The sequence below is a fragment of the Thalassophryne amazonica genome, chromosome 17 (assembly GCF_902500255.1).
Source record: "Thalassophryne amazonica chromosome 17, fThaAma1.1, whole genome shotgun sequence".
Classification (NCBI taxonomy): Eukaryota; Metazoa; Chordata; class Actinopteri; order Batrachoidiformes; family Batrachoididae; genus Thalassophryne; species Thalassophryne amazonica.
The window spans coordinates 54,046,212-54,059,823 of NC_047119.1; the positions used below are offsets into that span (position 1 = coordinate 54,046,212).

Below are 13,612 nucleotides of genomic sequence, written 5' to 3' on the forward strand. Positions count from 1 at the left end.
TGAGATAAACTCACAGGAATAATAATAATAATTAATAGTAATATAGACTTTATTATCATTGTACATATACACATACAACAAAATGATCCTCTGCATTTGACCATTCTAATTACAGTTAGGCACAGTCCAACCACTAGGGGCAGTGGGCAGCCATAGTCTGGCTCCCAGGGACCAACTCCAGATGTAGACGCTGCCTTGGTCAGGGGAAGAGAAAGGAGCGGACCCTAAATAAGCATGTTTTTATTGTGGGAGGAAACCCACCCAGACACGTGGAGAACATGCAAACTCTACACAGAAAGGGTGGGAAGCAATCCCACCACCTTCTTGCTGCGAGGCATCAGTGCTGACTACAGTGTCACTGTGCTGCCAGTAAAAAAGAGGTCAAAATAATTGTGGACCTGTAAGTAAGCAATTCCTAATTCTGAGTGAGTCAAATGCCTTCAGCAGCTTTTTGTACCCGCTAAAGGTGGGTGGGGCAACTGGTTTATCTCCACATACAGAGAGAAGTAGTTGTCAAGCCTTTAGGAACTAAATTTTACTCTATGTTGTTCAGTCACACAGCATGACATCCTGTTTGTGATCTAGTAATGACGTGTGAGATCCTACAGGTTTCTGTCCTTTCAGTATTTTAAAAATCAGCTTAAAATTTGTTTATTGCTCATCCTGATCATGGCGGTTTTCAAGCTAAAGGCTCTTTGGTTTATTAAAGAAAAGGCAGGAATGTCAAACACACAACATTCTAAGTCAGTGCTTTAAATCAATAATTAAAAAAAGCAACGTGATTGTCATGCAGCTTCATAAAAATAGGTGCAGTAAAAAAAACAATTTGCACGATCAATTTCAAATTTTGACGGTATGATTGCAGTAGCAGCCAAGAAAGTAACGGAAACACATAAAGCATGTGTGTATTCAACACTTTTAAAAATCAAGTGCAGCCATGGAACAGGCATGAAAAAGTTTTTGAGCCAGCTCTGGATCCCCAGGGGAAGGCGTCGGTCCCACAACATCAAATTTAAATGAGCAGATTTCAAAACAGACATTGGAATGACTGAAGAGACCGTTGAGTGATGAGGAAGTGTGGTGTTTTCAACTTCAACCAATACCCTGTCTTCACCTCTCTCTATCTCCTGCTCCCTTTCTTGTTTTCCCATTCTCTCTCTTGTTCTCTCGTCTCTCTCTCTCTCTCTCCCCCCCTGGTTTCTGCTCTCTAGTGAATTCCCTTCATCCTCTTCTCACTCTTCTCTTGCCATTGTCTCTCCCTCAACTGAGAGAAATGCTTTCTCTGGGCTTTGGACATTTTGTGATTTATTTATTTATTTTTGAAGGAAGTCATTGATCAGTAACTTGTTGTACTTGCATTCAGTGGCCATAATTTTAATGTTTATTATTACATTTATTTTCTGCTGAAATAGGATTTACAGGGGGAAATTCATGTTTTTAATTCTTCTTCTTTCTGTTCTACACTCCATCCTCCTACCTCTCCCTTCAGCACGGTGCAGATCCCACCAAAAAGAACCGTGACGGCAACACACCCTTGGACCTGGTGAAGGACGGTGACACTGACATCCAGGATCTTCTGAGAGGAGATGCGGCACTGCTGGATGCTGCTAAGAAAGGCTGCCTGGCCAGGGTGCAGAAGTTATGTAGCCCCGACAATATTAACTGCAGGGACACACAGGGACGCAACTCAACCCCGCTGCACCTCGCAGGTAAAGGTCCTTTACTCAAAATTAACTGCAGCTTTTTAATTACTGTTTATCTTAATTCAGATAAGATTAAAGTCTAGGTATGAAGAAGAAGAGAAGAAGTAAGTCCCATATTGGCCCTGAGGCTATTAGGTGTCAGTGCTTATTTCTTGATTCCTTAGCGTAAAGAGGAAGACAGTTAAAGGACCCCCGCGCCCCCATGACTGAGAGTTTGAAGTTTGACAGTTAAGAAACTGTTGAAACACACTTTGAAGGTCTCTGTTTTTTTTTTTATGCACTCAAACACTTTGACTGCCCGCACTCTGTCTGGATGTATTGAAACGAGAATGCTGATTATACACTGTCACGCTGCAGCTGATGTCGTCTGGCACATCTCTTTCTGTCTTCTTTGTCCTCGGTTATTAGCTGCCTACACTCGCTTCTGCTCACTTTTTCTCATAATCCCTCATTTTCTGCCTTTCTGTCTGCACTGCCCCTCCTCATGCCACTATCTAGCCGGCTATAATAACTTGGAAGTAGCGGAATATCTCCTGGAACACGGAGCTGATGTGAACGCACAGGACAAAGGAGGGCTGATTCCTTTACACAATGCTGCCTCGTATGGGGTAAGACTCACCTCCCAGATTGTCTTTGTTGTGTTAGACAGGTCCAGCAGTTTGCATCTGCTGCCTGTCAAAGATTTCACAGCAGGAATGAGTCCACTTTCTTTAGTTGTGTTCATGCCTGGAGATCTGATGGTCTCACCTGCAGCCAGTGTTCATATTATAGACTGAAAACCTGTGACTTTTCCCAGTTATTTGCAAGCCAGTGTGTGTTGGTCTGTTGGTGATATGGGACTGTAACATGGACCAAACATGGTGGAAACACTGAGAATCAACAAGAGCAATCAGAGATTTTTGACATCCACCAATCCAGATCTGGATAACCTCCAAAATTCAGTGGAGTCTTCCCTGGCCTAATGTCTATCTGTGGTGCAAATGTGATGAGAATCCATGGAGTAGTTTTGACGTAATCCTTCAAAGCTTATATAAAGTGAAATCTTGATCCAGAATCCAGATCTGGTGTAACAATATATCTTCTCTCCCGGAGGTAAGATATCCTAGGGCCCCCCCCCCGAAAGGCAACATTCCTACAGGGCAGCACTGATTAAAGCTTACCCAAACCTTGATAAGGCCCAATCAGAATAGAGCAACCTTTAAACTTATGGATGTTTTATGGTCCCAGAGGAAGCACAGTTTGATTGACGGTGAACGATATTGGTATTTACTCTGTATGTATCTATAGCAATCTACAATAGTCATATTTCCTATCCTGAAGTATCTTTAAATCCCCCTTCCAAATGTACTCTACAAATATATAAACCTGACCTCATTGACAACCTGAAATATGATAGAACATCTGTCCATGATGGGGTGGGTGATAAGATATCGTGACCAGTGTAACAGTATGTTTCCTAGATATGTGTTCAACATGGGTATAGGTTTTCTTTTCAAATGGCCTCAACAATATCACTGTTGTTCCCATTGTGTCAGCCGTGTATAAATCTGGATAGGATGAAATGTGTTATAATACTGCAGCAGCAGGGGGTGGGGGGTAGGCAGACATATCCAGGCGGAAGATATACTGTTACACCAGATCTGGATCACCTCCTTTGATGTAATCCTTCAAAGCCTATATAAAGTGAAACTTGATCCAGAATCCGGATTCAGATCACCTGCAAAATTTAATGGAGTCTTCCATGGCCTCATATATATATATATATATATAAACGCAACACTTTTGGTTTTGCTCCCATTTTGTATGAGATGAACTCAGAGATCTAAAACTTTTTCCACATACACAATATCACCATTTCCCTCAAATATTGTTCACAAACCAGTCTAAATCTGTGATAGTGAGCACTTCTCCTTTGCTGAGATAATCCATCCCATCTCACAGGTGTGCCATATCAACTGATTAGACACCATGATTAGTGCACAGGTGTGCCTTAGACTGTCCACAATAAAAGGCCACTCTGAAAGGTGCAGTTTTGTTTTATTGGGGGGGGGATACCAGTCAGTATCTGGTGTGACCACCATTTGCCTCATGCAGTGCAACACATCTCCTTTGCATAGAGTTGAACAGGTTGTCAATTGTGGCCTGTGGAATGTTGGTCCACTCCTCTTCAATGGCTGTGCGAAAAGTTGCTGGATATTGGCAGGAACTGGTACACGCTGTCGTATACGCCGGTCCAGAGCATCCCAAACATGCTCAATGGGTGACATGTCCGGTGAGTATGCCGGCCATGCAAGAACTGGGACATTTTCAGCTTCCAAGAATTGTGTACAGATCCTTGCAACATGGGGCCGTGCATTATCCTGCTGCAACATGAGGTGATGTTCTTGGATGTATGGCACAACAATGGGCCTCAGGATCTCGTCACGGTATCTCTGTGCATTCAAAATGCCATCAATAAAATACACCTGTGTTCTTCGTCCATAACAGACGCCTGCCCATACCATAACCCCACCGCCACCATGGGCCACTCGATCCACAACACTGACATCAGAAAACCGCTCACCCACACGATGCCACACACGCTGTCTGCCATCTGCCCTGGACAGTGTGAACCGGGATTCATCCGTGAAGAGAACACCTCTCCAACGTGCCAAATGCCAGCGAATGTGAGCATTTGCCCACTCAATTCGGTTACGACGACGAACTGGAGTCAGGTCGAGACCCCGATGAGGACGACGAGCATGCAGATGAGATTCCCTGAGACGGTTTCTGACAGTTTGTGCAGAAATTCTTTGGTTATGCAAACCGATTGTTTCAGCAGCTGTCCGAGTGGCTGGTCTCAGACGATCTTGGAGGTGAACATGCTGGATGTGGAGGTCCTGGGCTGGTGTGGTTACACGTGGTCTGCGGTTGTGAGGCTGGTTGGATGTACTGCCAAATTCTCTGAAATGCCTTTGGAGACGGCTTATGGTAGAGAAATGAACATTCAATACACGAGCAACAGCTGTGGTTGACATTCCTGCTGTCAGCATGCCAATTGCACGCTCCCTCAAATCTTGCGACATCTGTGGCATTGTGCTGTGTGATAAAACTGCACCTTTCAGAGTGGCCTTTTATTGTGGACAGTCTAAGGCACACCTGTGCACTAATCATGGTGTCTAATTAGCATCTTGATATGGCACACCTGTGAGGTGGGATGGATTATCTCAGCAAAGGAGAAGTGCTCACTATCACAGATTTGGACTGGTTTGTGAACAATATTTGAGGGAAATGGTGATATTGTGTATGTGGAAAAAGTTTTAGATCTTTGAGTTCATCTCATACAAAATGGGAGCAAAACCAAAAGTGTTGCGTTTATATTTTTGTTGAGTGTATATATATATATATATATATATAGTTAAATCTTGATCCAGAATCTGGATACAGGTCACCTCCAAGATTTAATGGAGTATTCCATGGCCTAATATCTATATGTGGTATCTATATATCTATTTTGTCAAAATCTGTGCAGTAGTTTTGATATAATCTTGCTAACAGACAGACAAATAAATAAATAAAGGCAGATGATCTTATTTCATCCTTGGAGAACTTAACCAGTTACAAAGTAATTTTGTTGAGAAAAATCAATTAAGGAAAATTATTAACATTCAGGGTCAAAGGTTTGGACAAATATCAAATAAATGGATTGGTGGGATGGCTATATTGATAAATCTGTTTATTGTACACCTGTGATTATTATTAAAAACTAATAGGAGTTTATACCACCTTTCTATTGGCCAAAGAGCCTAGAACCTCAGGTGAGTGTGAAAGGTCAAACTTAGTGACAATGACTATTTCCATGAGTTGGTTAAAAATACACCTATGCTATCATTAAACACTACTGTCAAGTCATGCCATTTTCTGTTGATCACATGACCTTTGACCTTAAAAAGTCACAGTCACAACTTTCCAACTCAAACATTTTGGAGCCTGTGTAGATTAAACTCCGTGTCAGGACTGTGTGTTAGTCACGGATAAAGTGGTTAAACTTTTGAATAGAAATGATTAAATGTCCAGACCACATGAAACCGTAGGTTATTATGGTGTCACTGAATCACAGAATTAATTTGCATGAATCAGTGTGTCAAACGTGTAAGATGTGTGTGTGCGTGCGTTGCCTTCTTGGCATTCCTCTACTGTTATCAGTACAGGTATCAGTTTTCCGAAGAGGTGCATTTATGGAATGTTTCAATCTTGTTGGATCCTCGTTTGTCTCAGAGTTTTATGTTACAGCTCGGTAGGAGTTCCTCAGTGAACGAATCACAAAACACCTGCTTGAAGGAAAAGAGCCGAAAACTGTGTTTGGAGCAGTCTGCTTTGTGCTTGATGCCAGTGTCGCAGATCGAACGGTCCGCCCCTAAAAATGGGTCTGCCCTGCCTCCACTGCACATGCGTCATTTCAAAGCTCAGCAGCTCGTCTGAGACTGAGTCTCTTCACCCAAAGTGATCAAATGGATTAATGGGATTATTAACCATCAGATGACATGGTAAAACTTATTAAATCATTCTGAAGTAAATTTTAAGCAGAGACGAGGCAAAATTCGGAGACACTTTGAAATGGCCAACCCGCCGTGAACGCATCAGCTAGAAGCTCGTGTAGCCGCGGTGCTCTGATCGCTTCCTCCATCTTTTATGATGAAATAATGCTGAATTTATGTGGAAATGATTGTTGTACAAAAGCTTCAGATATCTGTTGCTGAGATAGATGATGATTGGAGTGCAGTTTGAAGCAGAAACGAGGTGATAATCCGTGAACCACAGCTAATGACGCATGCGCAGTGAAGACAGGGGACCAATTGGTCTGCGACACCGGGTTCACAGCGGGAGGCAGACAATGAGGGAATGATCGGAAGAAGGAAGGATCAGCAAGAAATCATTCACAGTTTATCTTGTGTTTTTTATTTTTTAAATCAAGATTTTTTGACAGTAACTATGTGAAAAGTTCATGTTGCTGTTGCCAGTTTTTCTCGTCTTCCCACCACCTCTACACGCACTGCTCTCCTTTCCATTTTTCGGCTGTCAGTCATTGCTTCCTCTTCTGCCCTCACGGCCTCCTGCACACTTTTCCTTTTTCTCACATCTTCCTCGTCTTCTGTCTAGCACGTGGATATAGCCGCCCTGCTGATTAAGTACAACACATGCGTCAACGCCACAGACAAGTGGGCGTTCACGCCCCTTCATGAAGCAGCACAGAAAGGCCGGACTCAGCTCTGTGCGCTGCTGTTGGCCCATGGAGCCGATCCAACGATGAAAAACCAGGAAGGACAAACACCGCTGGACTTGGCAACGGTATGACGGCAGATCTTTCACAATCCTCAGCCGTCATCTGTTCACATTAGCACATTCAGATTTAAACTGGTTACAGTGAACAAGGTGGAGCACCGGGCGGAAAGTTTGCAAAATTAAAATAGTGGAACAGGTTGCTTCCTGTGTCCTTGCACCCTAATGAGGCTTTGTGATAGTACCACTATAATTTTATATATTAGCCTTTAAATAACTGATTCATCACATGTTATTTACCAATATTATCAAAACTCACATTGTCTGGAAAAAATTAATAAATCAGAAAAATTTCAAACACACAGAAGGCCTTGAATTACATTCAGTAGCGACTGATCTAGTCAATGATTGCAACCGTAGTGATGTCATAGATCACATGGGGGCTTCCCTTGACTTGCATGAAGGATGCTGGGAAACACACGGCGACAGCCAATCAGAGTAGAGAGGCACAGTGATGTCAGCTGGCTGCGCCCTCAAACAAAATAAAGCAAGATGACTGAAAACATTCCAAAACGGCTTATTTCTGTATTAATATGCTTCTCGCATATATTTTGTAAAGGTCCAGGAGAAATCAACACGTCTAAATCTTAAAACATTGTTTTTGAGGCCAGATAACACCTCTGAAGTCATTTAGACATCTCATGGATGTTAGCATGAATGCATCACGCAAAGTCAAAGGTCATTTCTTGTTATTTCAAATGCACATGCACTTCCTCTAAAAGACAGCATTAAAAGGAAAATAAGGTATTCGTTATGGGATCCCCCTCCCACCAGATAAATATGTTCTCTTCATTAAAATGAGCTGTAATTTTGCAACATGCTTCAAAAATAACCCAGCATTATGATGTTTGATTTTTGGTAGAAACTAAATTTTTGTGAAATTTGAAAGGCCGTACAGTTTTAAGTTAAGATGATTTCAGTGCTTTACTGGTGCCTCATATGGTCTACAACATCCAAATAAAGTCTTAAAAATAAAGAATTATCTGATCTTTGATGTATAATAAGTCTAATATTCAGCAGTTTTGTGCAGGTGCTGCTGTAAACGTACTCTGACATACTTTTACAGTATTGTTTTGAATATAATAGTGTTTTGTTTGGTTTTTCCTTGGAAATGCATATGGGGAAAAATAGGTTTTCTTATATTTAGGGTGTAGACTTTTACATATCGATACAGACTATACAAGATTAGACCACTTTATGAAACCGCGGGCCAGGTCACCTGCTTCACTATATGCATTGCATATGCACTGAGTGAATCTTTTCTACCAGGAACCAAATGCTGTACAGACACACATGCAAGACAAAGTAGACGTTACTCTGCAAGCTTTGAGCTGTTGAGCATACAAGCAGCAGACTCATCAAACAACTCTCAAACATCCATAAAATAACTGTGACAGTGTGTAATATTCGAACATTGCAATCCGAAAAGCATTCTCTTAAAATACGAAGTTAGAAAAGCTTACTAAGATTCTCAAAACGGGTGCCTCCATGAGAGAATGACAGGAGAGTGTGTTAGTATGTGATTGAAAAAGAAATACTGGGCAACCCATAACATGTCATAAAGGCTTTTTCCAAAAATATTCCCTGAAAAATGGGGGTTGTCTTATAATCATGATTGTCTTATATTCTGAACAATGTGGGGATGCTGTACAGAGTTTAAAATCAAATTTTGCAAAAGAAGCAACAGAGTAATGTTTTAATTATCTTTGTAAATGCTACGGTAAAGGAACACTTGATTTTTAATGATGTTGTTATCCTGCGTGTGAGTCACTGAACTCTTCATTCACACGTCCTGTTCCAGTGACTGAGACAAGAAACTACAGTGATTTTATCAACATCCATCTGTCAGTGGCGTATCTGCTCAGCATCTTGTTGCGTGTGACAGCAGTGCTGCAGCAAAGTGACGATGAGTCACTTTAAAAAATAAATAAGTTGATCTGTTCCGACACAGCAGGTGACTAAATATCACTGAATGGAAGAAGTGAAAAAGCCGACACCAGCTGGGAAACTGCAGTGAGGTTTGTAAATAAATGATTGAACTTTCTTCATGATTTGATTCATCTGCAGTACAGCAAGTTATCGTTCCAAAGTGTCACAGCCTTTTGGCCATGTGGCGCATTTCTCTGCATGATCCAACACGTAAGTGCCTCAGTGTCGACAACATCAGTAGCTACAGAAGGCTAAGGACACACCTACTTTTCCCCTGGCTGCAGCAGACAGTTATTTTATTTTAGAGATGTGAAACTGGACTGGTTATCAGCCTGGGTGGTTGCCATCCAGGACCCAAGTCAGTTTTGTGGTATCGTGGACGTGGTGAGGCGCAGCACCGGTGCATGCTCCCAGACATGACAAGTTATTGTGGCATTCACAAAAAATAACCAGCTCCTGTTTTTATGGAGAACATAACCTTCCCTGGATTACTGGTGTCGCCGAACTAACGGTCCCCCCTAAAAAATGGTCTGCCCTGCCTTCACTGCGCATGCGTCATTTCGGATCTCAGCAGAGTCATTTCTGAGTGTCACCAACAATTCACTGATTATCACCTCGTTTCTGCTTAAATCTGCACTCCAGTCATCATCTATCTCAGTGACAGATGTCTGAAGCTTTTGTACAACAATCATTTCCACATAAATTCAGCATTATTTCAGAACAAAAGGCAGCATAAGCGATCAGAGCGCCACAGCAGCAGCTGTACCTACGACATTTCAGAGCGTCAGTAACGACTCAGATTATCGCCTCGTTTCTGCTTAAAACTGACTTTAGAATGATTTAAGAGGTTTTACTTAGTTATCTGATGGTTAATAATCACATTATTGCATTTGATCGCTTTGGGTGCAGAGAGTCAGACTCAGATGTGCTGCTGTGGTCCCAAATGACGCAAGTGCAGTGAAGGCAGGACGGACCCATTTTTAGGGGGGAGCCGTTCAGTCTTCGACACCGGAAATAAAATCTACATTTTACAATACTGGGGGGGGGGGGGGAGGGTTTGTCACGCTGAGCACGTAATGACCCCTTTAATTTTGGGCACGGTGTTTAAAAGTGAAAAAGAACAATGACTGATAATTAACAGTGAGTGTGACAAGTGGCTCTTAATTCTGGTGCGTTTGTCGTTTTAACTGCTGAATGATTAAAGTACTGCAAATTTTATTTTTATAGCACATTTAAAAAAAAAACAAAGCACTGAACAATTAAAAAAAACACACACAAATGTGCAGTAGCTGCACAACAATAACATACAATAAAATGGTCCTTAATCTCAGCTCCAGGATCAGCAGTGACCGAATGCTAAATAGACAAAGTGCATCATTCCAAAGTCTCAGGTACAACGACAGCAAATGCACGGTCAGATCCGAGACCGTGGGACGATCTGATTGAGATGCATACCTGAAGGACCTTGAGGGAACATGTGAGTGCAGGAATTAAAAACGAACAGTTCGGTGGCTGACGCCGGAGTCATGTGTTCCATCTTCTTATTCCCAGTCAGTCGTCTGGCTGCAGCATTTTTTTGAAACAATTGAAAACGAGCAATGGATTATGGAGTCGCAACGTTGAGATGGACTTTAAAATGACATGAGTCTGGAAATTGTTCTGAGCTGGAAAAAGCTGCCTTTGGCCGCGGGATTTATCAAATGTTAAATCTGAAACAAAAATTATTCCCAGTTATCATCTAATGTGCTGTTATTCTGCCTCCTGTCGCAGGCTGATGACATCAGAGCGCTGCTGATTGACGCTATGCCTCCAGACGCTCTGCCGAGCTGCTTGAAGCCACAGGCCACCATGGTGATGTATTCTCTGTCTCTCTCTCACACATACACACACACACACACGACCAGAGCCAATAGATGTTTTGATCCAGTTGGATGATAGTTGTTTTATTCAGAGGATTCAGACATTCAAGAAGGTGAAACTGATTACTTTGAACAAAATTTAAACCCAACCAAAGTTCAGTCTCTTTCACGTCCTTTGAAACGCGGTCCACAGAACGAATGCCATCAAGGTTTACACGCAATGTACAATCTTCTGAAGAAAAAAAAAAGAAGTTTTTCTGAAATTTGGTGTGGTTAGTTCTTGGGGGACTGTCTGGTGATGGTAAACTGGATTTTCTAATGGAATCCCTGTGGGCCCCTCAGGACCCTCAAGAAGAGCAAAAAAGTGCAGTTTTTCAAACCATTTGATATATTACAGAAAAGCTGTTCAATAAAATCTCTAATTTTGCAAAGGATTTCCTGGGAGGTTGACAACAGACAAATAAATAAATCTCATTGACATTCTAAGGGGACCCCCCCCCCCCCCTCCCTTCATGGCCTCTGATATGGCCAAAAAAGGTCATTTTTCAGTTTTTATATATATATATATATATATATATATATATATATATATATATATATACACATATATATATATATATATATATAAAACTATTGAAAGAATTTGGTTTGACTTTCTTTGGGTGACAGTCTGTAGTAAGTTGGACTTTTGAGGTCTACCAGAAGGGTGGAGAATTTCAGGAAAATGCATAGAAAGTAGTTACTTAATGTCAGTTTCTCCATATTTGGTCAAAATTACTCTTTGTCCAAAGGATTTCAGAGTCTATTCACCGCATATGTTGTTTTTTTTAACTTAAGAATTCTCTTTTTCAGGTGAGTGCAGGTGTTGTGAGTGCAGGTGCCACAGGGGGCGTGGTCATCTCTCCCTCTCCCTCCCCGTCTTGCCTGTCAGCAGCCAGCAGCATCGACAATCTGAACACACCCCTCAGTGACATCACAGTGGGTGGGGCCACCGGCACTGCAGATGGTCCTTCTGGATCTGACAGGAAGGAAGTGGAGAGTACGTGCATATGTTCCAAGCAGTATTAGTAGAGAAGCTTGAATCTTCGACTGGACTGGGTTGCTTGACGTGAGGACGTTTCGCTTCAAATCACAGAAGCTTCCTCAGCTAAAATTCTTGCTCTGGTAGTCTGACTTCTGTCTTGACTCTTGTGGAGAAGAATAAACCAGAAGCCAACAAAAGCTGGAGTTTTTAACCTAACCAGACCCCTCCTACCGAGAGGCCGACTGCTATAGGCTAGTGACTAAACAATAGCTCTAATTAGCACCTATTGTGCTCTAGTTAGCACTCTCCTAATGATGGGATGGAAGCCTCCCCTGATGGCTCCCTTGACAACTCTCCAGATGACATGAATGACTCATTACCATGAACAAAAGACAAACTGCTTTGACCTGAGTACCCCATTGTAAACAGGGGATAAAGCGTGTCTGAGACCTGTCCCCCGGTTAAGGCTGGGTTTCAGCTGTTTTACAAAGAATGCTTCCTTGATTCCTCTCTCAAACCATTTCTTCTCTCTGGTTAAGATTTTAACTTCCTTGTCCTCAAACGTGTGGTTAGTGTCTTTCAGGTGGAGATGAACTGCAGACTGAGGTCCACTGGCGACCTCTCTGCGGTGCTGGTATAGCCTCCTGTTTAAAGGTTGCTTAGTCTCACCTATGTAGTGTTCATTACAGTTTTCCTGACATCTGATATAATACACTACTATGGAAAACCACCTGGACAACTGAGAGCCTGCACAGAAACATTCCGAGCAGTATCATAAAATGGACCATATCAGAAAGCTTTGTGCTTCTGAGCCTGAGCACCACTTCTAGATTTGCACTGAGCACTTCTGGAATCAAGACTCTAAATTGATGTCTTATCAATCCACTGATTTTCCAACTGACTTTGTCCTCAGTGATTTCAGGTTAATTTATTTGAAAGGCAGAACGTATCTTAAAATTTGAAAAATATCTCCAAAATTTTGTGCAGCCACTTCTGGATTCTTGCCATTTCTAGAAGTCATGAGTAGGAATGGGTACTGAAACCAAGTATTAAATGGACTCTGTGGCTGGACTATTACAAAATTGGAGTATGAATAAGCCCCACCCCTTAAGGTACTGCGTTTGGTACTGGAGTTATTAAGGAAATTTCATATTCTACACAAAAGAGACAGAAAACATGGTTCAGTTCAATTTATTTTGTTTATATAGTACCAAATCACAATAAATCTGCCTCAAGGCGCTTCACACAAGTCACACAGGTCTAACCTTACCAACCATGACCACCAACCACCAATGTCATGGTGGCAGAGAGAATTAAATACTCAATTGTAGTTGCACTCATTTGTTAAATGTGTATAGAAACGCGTGTTAATTCTGTTTGTAATTTGTTAAAATCTTGACAATACCCATCCTTAATCAAGAGACAAAAGAGAATTCCAATATGGCCCGGGCCCACTTCAAGAAGCAAATAATTTCTTATATTTTGCACAACACATTGATTTACTGATTGACTGATTGATTTTTGTCCGAATTTGGAGCTTGAAACTTTTGCATCCATTTCAGATGTCAGTGTCCAGCACTCTGTCGTGTGATTCTTTTCAGCTAACTTATGTTTCAGATCTGGTGGTTTTTGTGTGTAAAGTTGGTCAGTAAATATTTAACCATCTTGTATTTGCCAGATTGGCAGATGGAGTGGAAATAAATTAAGAAGTTAGTGTTCAATGTAAATTACAAAAATCTGCATGAATTAAGAGTTCATGTCAAAGTGAGTGTGCAGCT

At 41.7% G+C, this 13,612-nt stretch overlaps 1 protein-coding gene across 3 annotated transcripts in view; it reads left to right on the plus strand.

The window, feature by feature from the left end:
• LOC117529029 (poly [ADP-ribose] polymerase tankyrase-1) overlaps positions 1–13,612 on the plus strand; it is a 211,339-nt gene that overhangs the window by 181,955 nt on the left and 15,772 nt on the right. For all 3 annotated transcript variants that reach the window (XM_034191721.1, XM_034191719.1, XM_034191720.1), the window contains 5 exons: positions 1,490–1,709; positions 2,202–2,311; positions 6,843–7,031; positions 10,722–10,802; positions 11,663–11,849. In XM_034191721.1, coding sequence (XP_034047612.1) covers positions 1,490–1,709; positions 2,202–2,311; positions 6,843–7,031; positions 10,722–10,802; positions 11,663–11,849 — 787 coding nt within the window. The remainder of the gene's footprint in view (positions 1–1,489; positions 1,710–2,201; positions 2,312–6,842; positions 7,032–10,721; positions 10,803–11,662; positions 11,850–13,612) is intronic.